Genomic DNA, 7,264 nt, shown 5'->3' with positions numbered 1-7,264 from the left:
TTTTAAAATGCTACAAATCTCTTGCGTCAGATCACAATAAGGATAATATCACACATAAAAGGACAAAAAAGGTGGTTCTAAAATTGATAAAAATGATTGCGAAAGATGATTGTGAGAAAGTCAACTGAAAGCAGGAACAAAATGGATAGTGCTACAAATATAGAAATTCAACGCCCTATCCGTACTCTTTTTTAAGCAATATAAGAGAATGTAAGTGAAAGCTTTAATTTGAAATTAGATGCCTCCAAGGGGGTGGATCAGGGGGTGGAGGCAAAGGGACTGGTTACGGTCGGCAATGACCTCTTTTTCTACCACCTTCATTCCCATCTTCCTCTTCACCACCTCTTCTTACTTCAGTATAACGTTCACCTTTCACACTTACAATCTTGTTATCTAAATAACGTACTAATTTTTTTGGTTCCGTTTTCGGGGCGACTGGGCGATGCTCACGTGAATCATCATCTCTATCAACGTAACTATATCGTGCGATGATACGTGATTTCAATTCCTCGTCATTTACTCTGGCCTTGTTACGACCGTTTGGCTACAGAATATAATTACACTATTTTATTTCATTTAATACATAATTGCTTTAGTAATATAAAATATGCATATGCATTCAATATTTTAAATTAAGAGTAAGTTATTTAATATCATATAAGACATATGATATATTTTTTAATTAAAAAAAGAAATATATAGATATATATATATACTTTAGAAATAAATTCAAAACGATACTTACTGTTAGGAAAGTAAGATTGCTAACAAGACTTTGTCCTGCTTCTTGTCTATGAAGTGCAAGCTGTGCTGCTTTTGCTATATCACCACCTGCAACTGCTAAGCAATGTCTAGCTTCTGCTGGACTTGCAGCTGGAAACATTTCTTGCAGAAGTGCTACTTGATGCCAAGATGATTCCTAATATGATATATTGATATTTTAAAATTAATATATATATACTAATAAATAAAATTTGTTATATAAGTAGAAAAGAATAAGACAACTAAAAACAATCATATCAACTTTTTTGATGCTAAATTTCATTCTAATATTAGTTTATAAAGTTGTAAAATAGTATTATTTGAAAATAAATAATATAAAAAATTTTTACACATAACTAAATTTTTCAAAATTTAAATTTCAATATTTAAATTTTTCACATTTTAAATTATGACAAAAATAAATAATCATGATGCAATTGATTTAATAAAATAAAAAAATATCATACATTTAATTTATGAAAAAATTAAAAAGAGCTTACTTCTGAAAAATATTCTCCACTAGAATCACTTCCAGCATCACTTGTTTCTGAGAGATGATGAACTCTCATTCTTTGTGTACCAGGAGGTAACAAAGCTGTTAAACTAATATGACTCAAAGGATCCTGAGGTTGGCAATTTTCATTTTCTTTAGTTTCTTGCCGTAATTTGCTTTCAATATCTAACAACCATTTAGATACTGCTTCTTTTTCAATGGTAGAAAACTCAGGAAGGCAAGCAGAGACCATTTCACATAATCCATCAACATCCAAATCTTCCTCAAGTGCACTTTCTTCTACCATACTTACCACATAACTCAAAACAATATCATCTATTAAACTAGAAATAATATCTTTATAAATTACAAGCATACATTAAATATGTATAGATTTCATGTAAATTTTCAAGTTATAGACAAAAAAACATTTTTATTTTTCTTTTTTTTTTACCTTAATTGGGCAGTGGGTACTTCTTTCCTCACAAAACTAAATAAAGATTTTTTAACTAATTCTTCTTTTTCATCCATTGTACGATTCATTCTAAAAAATTTATAATAATCTATTAAATATATTTTTTATATTTTATATTTAAAAGTCATCTATTAAAAACATAAGTATAGATCCAATCTGTTGCTTTTCTATTTTATGTAAATTTATATTTTTTAAAATAATTAGTTTATTAATAAATATGATTTTTTTTAAAATAATATTATTTTATTTTATTAAAATAAAAATTTTATTTAATAATTTTATGAAAATAATATATAAATATTCTTGAAAATGCCTGATAATATTAATATGATAAAAATAATTAAATATCATAAAATATTGCTATTGTATTAAACAAAATCAGTTTTATCCTAATATGAAAATTTTATCATAAAATTTATGTAGCAAAAAAAATAAAATAAAAATAATAATTTTATTAAAAAAAATTTTACAAAAAATAATTGTAAATAATTATTATATTAAATAAAAATTGTAAGTTCTAACAAGCTTATCAATCAATTTCAATTTATTACATAGCATATTAAATTTGTCAAATTTGACATCAAATTTTATTTAAAAAGTTAAAATTAAACAATTAGTAGTTAAGTTAAATAATTATCTTTTTAGATAGGTTAAGAGAAATAAAGCAAGACCAATAACACACAATTTATAACAAAATTGCATTCAATGAAGAATTTTCATTAATATTTTTATCTTATACAAGATGACAAAAGAAATAATTTTTTTAATTGTATTGAACAACAAGAATTGAATAACAGGAATTATCAAGAAAAATGTATGAGAAAGAGACAAGAAGAAATTGACAGAAAGGTGGTAGCAGCGCCGGTCACATCGAGCTTTTAACATTTTCGTTTATCTGCGATAATCGAAGGATTCCATAAAATAATATTGATGTAATTCATTGTGAAAATAGGCACAAGTACGAACCTGATCTTATTCACTTGTTCGAAGTCCCCGGATTGTACTTGAGGCTGAAAACTGATAAAAATTTCGTATACAAACAACGTTCCTCGATTTGACAGTTCGGTAAGGGGAGGGGTAAAGATAACGTGGCGCCATCGTGGTTGTGAGTTGCGACCTACTTTGGGATCAAATCAGCAATCCTAATATAACAATTTTAATATTGATATAACTCAAAAAAGATTAATTATTATATAGAATAAGATGATTTTCATTGTATATGATAAATTAAAATGTATATTTTTTTATATAAATATCGTAAAATCTATTAGAGTATGAATGTAAAAATTCAATTTACATCGAAACACTAATATCGATACTGTAATCCCTGGAATATTTGTTACATAAATATTAATCAGTATGTAATTGAAATTATTTTATAAATAAATAAAATAGAATCAATTACTTTGTAAAATCACTTTAGAAATATTATAACAAAGTATATATACACATTATAGCTAAAAAATTTAAAACTTTAAAAACAAATATATATAAATATATTTTTTATTGGAGATTGGAGCTTCAATATTTAAAATTATAATATTATATAACTATATTGTTACAGTCTCAGTAATATAATTTAAAAACAAAAATTTCAATATTTATAATAGAGAAACGATAAACGTAAAAAAATTTTTATATCCCTATAAATATAAAAGAAATTTAATATCTCTAATATTCATATTTTATTTTAGAAATAATATATATTTAAAATATGTCTTTTATTATAATTGTTATGATGTCTTTTATTATTTATTATGATGATTTTTAATTTCTCTTATATATGTTATATACATATAATAATATAATAATACATGCAACAAATAATAACAAAAAGATCATAAGCAAAATTAGAAAAAAAACATTTTTATTATATTATTATAATTCATAATATATAATTAAATATTTATTAATATTAAAAATTTTTTAGAGAAAAAAAAAATAATACAAATTATTTTGCTATGTACTATTATAGCAATTTATTTATAAGACATAATTTCACATGTTACAATGTACATATACTTTCCAATCATATATAGATTTTTACAATAAAATTTTGCCTCTAGTTTCTATGTAATATATACCATATACGTAGAATGTTACTTTTACATAACGCTTACATACAGGTATAATAATTTTTTTGGAAAAAATATACATAATAATCTTTAAAAATCTAAGAAAAAGATTACAATGTAATAAAAAATATAACATTCAGTTATCAATTTATTAATTTTGCAATTTGATATAATATTAATTTTTTTATGATTAATATATTATAAATGCATTGATTTTTTATTAATTTATTAGTAAAATCAGACATACCATTTCAAATAATGCATACATACAATATATATAATAAAAGAATAGAATAAACAAAAAAAAAAAATAAAACACAAAAAAACATTTATTTGTTGTACTGTTTCTTCATTAGATTATACTGCAAACACTTTTCAAGTTAACAGGTACAACTTTTCATTAAAGAAGCAACATTCTTTATATGTTGTTAGCATATTTGTAATAGAAATAGAAAGGTAATCTGTAAATTTTCAACAATGATTCAAAGTAAAAATTGCATTATTTAAAATGATTGATCAACTTCTACTTGATTATTGAAGTTAATCTGCAAATTACAAGATTATAATATAAAAGTGTAGATCGAGTTTTTTTTAACAAATAAATTGTAATAATTAAAGATATAATAATTAAAGACGTTATAATAATTAAACGTCAATGTCAAACTCAAATTTTTAATTATATGATTAAACTAAAATTAGTTATAGGTACTTTTGTAACTATATACAATTAATTAGTAATCTTTACTTCAATCATATCTTCTGGCATTATTTTTTGTATAGAAATATCAGTTTTGAACCGTGTACTTGGAGAAAATATTCGAAAGATATCCGATATATATCGTAGTCATTACGATTCATATAATAAGTGGTAAAAATAGTTTTACTTTTTTATCGTTTACGTTCTATTTACAATGTAGATGAAATATTTGCCATATTACTCTGAATAAATGACATATCATTATACAACTTCATACTATGTTTTAATTGATCAAATATAAATAAAATAGAATTTTCAAATTAATCTATTATAATGATAAATTTTGTAAAACATTATCATAAAAATAATATATACATTATTCTTTTTTGTATTAATTCTGAAAAAAAAAGAAAATAATCGAAATCAATGTTCAATGGAGAATAAAGATCTCATGACAATACTGGATAATTCTAAAAATCTATTTAAAAAAAATCAAACATAGATCTTATTTCATTAAACAAACCAAGTACTGAATTCACTGATCATCTTACTAAACTGGTTTTTTTTCTTTTGAACATTGTTCTTTTTTCACTCCATTTCCTTCGCCGATTTCAAGTTCAACAGAACTATCTTCTCTAGTTTCTTCTTTGCAATCTTTGTTCGTGGCTATTTCAGTTTCTTCGACTATATCTTGTTCCTGTTCTAAAAAGTCCGTAGGTACGAATTCCATTTGATCTTCGCTATCATTTATATCGGGCGGTTCAGGTATCTCACAGAAATTAATTTCTCTTTCACCATCAATAGCTTCATTACCACCTGGATCATCTTCTTCATGTAAACTCATAAGTTTGTCAAAGTTCGACGGAGTTGAACTGTCTTCATTATTTTCAGGAAATATCTCTGTAGGACTAAGAGGAATATCTAAAGGTTCAAGTTTAACAGTAGTAGTCGGTGATGTAGGTGTAACAGGTCGTTGTAAACGTATTTTAGTAAAGGGTTTTGGTTCAATTGGTTCTGAATGTTGTCGTTTTTGCATACGTTTAGGACTAGAAAGCGTAGAAACTCCGGAAGTGGAAGCTTTCTCTTTGGTCTCTGAAGCGATTCGCGAAACTGGTTGAGATACTATTGGCTTTGATTGTGGAATAAGTAAAGGTGGTTTTGAATTCTATTAAAAAAAATATATTTTATAAAAATTTAATTAACAGAATTATATTCATTTAAAAAATAAAAAAGTCATTATTCACCTGTGAAGAAGGATTGGGTCCAGCTAATCCTTTCACTTGTAATGCCTCGGCTGCATTCAATAGTTGGGGCAGTTTATCATGAGCTACGTTCACTTCTCCGCGATACATGAATTTGACTAGTGCTTCAACTTCCCAAAATTTAAGATCTTTCATTAAAATAATTGGATGTTGACATGGATTTTCTCGTAATAAATCTGCGAGATAATCGCTACAGGATGACAATATCATTTTATGACACTTTAACGAACGGCCTTCGCAAGCCAATGTAACATCAACAAACTGTTCAGAATCCAATAAAGATGGAAAACTGTTTTGCATGTTACTATGATAACTGTTCCATCTCAAACAAACCTAAGAAACATATATTGTATATTTTAACTGTTATAAAATTTATATAGAAATATTATATATATTTCATTATTTAAAACCTCATTACCTCTGTAGGTTGTTGATGTACAATATTATGAGGTACTCCTTGACTAGTTTGTCGTGGTGGCATTTTAATGGTTGTAGGTGCAACTTGCTTTACTTTTAAGGGGATTGTTTTTAATACAAGAGTCTTTGGTTGACGTTGCTGTTGTTGCTGCTGTGATATAGGTGCTGGTGCAATGTTTCTAATATGAGATCTTACCAAGGACTGTGCTGCTATTCTTATAGTTTTGCCAGTTGAATTACTTGAAGAAGGTGATTGTAATACTGAAAAAAAACTATTTTTATTATTATAATCATAAATAGACATAATATATTTTATAAAAAGACAAATAATTTATTTTTTTTTATAAAAAGACAATATTTATTTTTTTTTTTATCTATTAAAATGATTCTCCAGAAGATGTCAAAATATTTTAAAAATTTGTATATTTGCATATTGCAACTATTTAATATTTAAAAAAATGAAAAATACTTTAATTATAGATTTCAATATTAATTTATAAAAAAAAGTACAAATATAAAACCTAATTTTATTTTATATAATAATAACTTATGTATATTTTATGTAAATTACTATTACTTTATGTAATAGTATTTGTTAATACCCTTTAAATAATTGTTAAGTCACTTTTCCAGCATATAAAATATCTTCAATAATCAACTACCATTACCGTGATAATGACTGCCAATGAGTCTGCCACCGTGATGTACTCTAAGATGTCGATGAAGATTCGTTGTACCGCATTGACGTGGATTCGCTCCGCCTCTAACAACAACCGCACCGCAAATTCGACATTGAGCTCGCAAAGGATCATTTGCACATAAATCAAAATGCGCCCAAACTGCGCTTGGATTTGTCATCGCACGAAGGCTACGTGTATGGGAACGAACACGATGTGTAGCACCTGCATGACGATTAGTCGAAGGTGATAGAGATGGCAATTCAGCCGCCTCTAAATAGAAATCTTTTTCATCTTCAGGTTCTTGCTTCATTGCGATATCTTCGAGCCGAATGGCCTCCACGATATCCTCGTTGGAAGACGTGGTGACCGATGTGTTGCAATTTCGATCAGGTTGCTGTCCCTG

General features: G+C 26.0%; 2 protein-coding genes and 1 long non-coding RNA gene across 7 annotated transcripts in view; 1 reads left to right on the top strand and 2 right to left on the bottom strand.

The window, feature by feature from the left end:
- Positions 1 to 237: 237 nt before the first annotated feature.
- On the bottom strand, positions 238 to 2,849 carry LOC102671808 (CUE domain-containing protein 2). Its single transcript, XM_006615596.2, has 5 exons — positions 2,697 to 2,849; positions 1,710 to 1,799; positions 1,263 to 1,599; positions 746 to 919; positions 238 to 544 (listed from the first exon to the last, which is right to left on the bottom strand). The coding sequence occupies exons 2-5, from the start codon at positions 1,796 to 1,798 to the stop codon at positions 284 to 286; spliced, it is 861 nt and encodes a 286-aa protein (XP_006615659.1). The 5' UTR covers position 1,799; positions 2,697 to 2,849; the 3' UTR covers positions 238 to 283.
- Positions 2,850 to 3,036: 187 nt separating this feature from the next.
- On the top strand, positions 3,037 to 6,938 carry LOC116185621. The gene is made up of 2 exons (XR_004150484.1): positions 3,037 to 3,087; positions 6,815 to 6,938. It is a non-coding gene; the product is annotated as an uncharacterized LOC116185621 (long non-coding RNA).
- The window catches only part of LOC102671414, a 9,509-nt gene continuing 7,136 nt past the window's right edge, over positions 4,892 to 7,264 (bottom strand). For 4 of the 5 annotated variants that reach the window (XM_006615594.2, XM_006615592.2, XM_006615593.2 and 1 more), the window contains 3 exons: positions 6,183 to 6,442; positions 5,747 to 6,097; positions 4,892 to 5,667 (listed from right to left, as the gene is read on the bottom strand). In XM_006615594.2, the coding sequence (XP_006615657.1) occupies positions 5,053 to 5,667; positions 5,747 to 6,097; positions 6,183 to 6,442 (1,226 nt within the window). In that variant the 3' untranslated portion in view covers positions 4,892 to 5,052. Of the gene's footprint in view, positions 5,668 to 5,746; positions 6,098 to 6,182; positions 6,443 to 6,849 lie in introns of all 5 variants that reach the window. The other variant, XM_006615595.2, reaches the window with a different exon arrangement.

Source organism: Apis dorsata, unplaced genomic scaffold (genome assembly GCF_000469605.1).
Source record: "Apis dorsata unplaced genomic scaffold, Apis dorsata 1.3 scaffold_227, whole genome shotgun sequence".
NCBI lineage: Eukaryota > Metazoa > Arthropoda > Insecta > Hymenoptera > Apidae > Apis > Apis dorsata.
The sequence above is the reverse complement of the archived record's forward strand: the minus strand, read 5'-3'. Positions and strand labels throughout refer to the sequence as shown.

What these genes read in the sequence shown, in the direction of transcription:
- LOC102671808 (XM_006615596.2), bottom strand. Translation starts at nt 1,798, where the DNA reads ATGAATCGTACAATGGATGAAAAAGAAGAATTAGTTAAAAAATCTTTA. An exon ending in GTACCCACTGCCCAATTAAG is followed by an intron (nt 1,600 to 1,709) that starts GTAAAAAAAAAA and finishes TATTATTTCTAG; the next exon opens with TTTAATAGATGATATTGTTT. An exon ending in GTGGAGAATATTTTTCAGAA is followed by an intron (nt 920 to 1,262) that starts GTAAGCTCTTTT and finishes ATATCATATTAG; the next exon opens with GAATCATCTTGGCATCAAGT.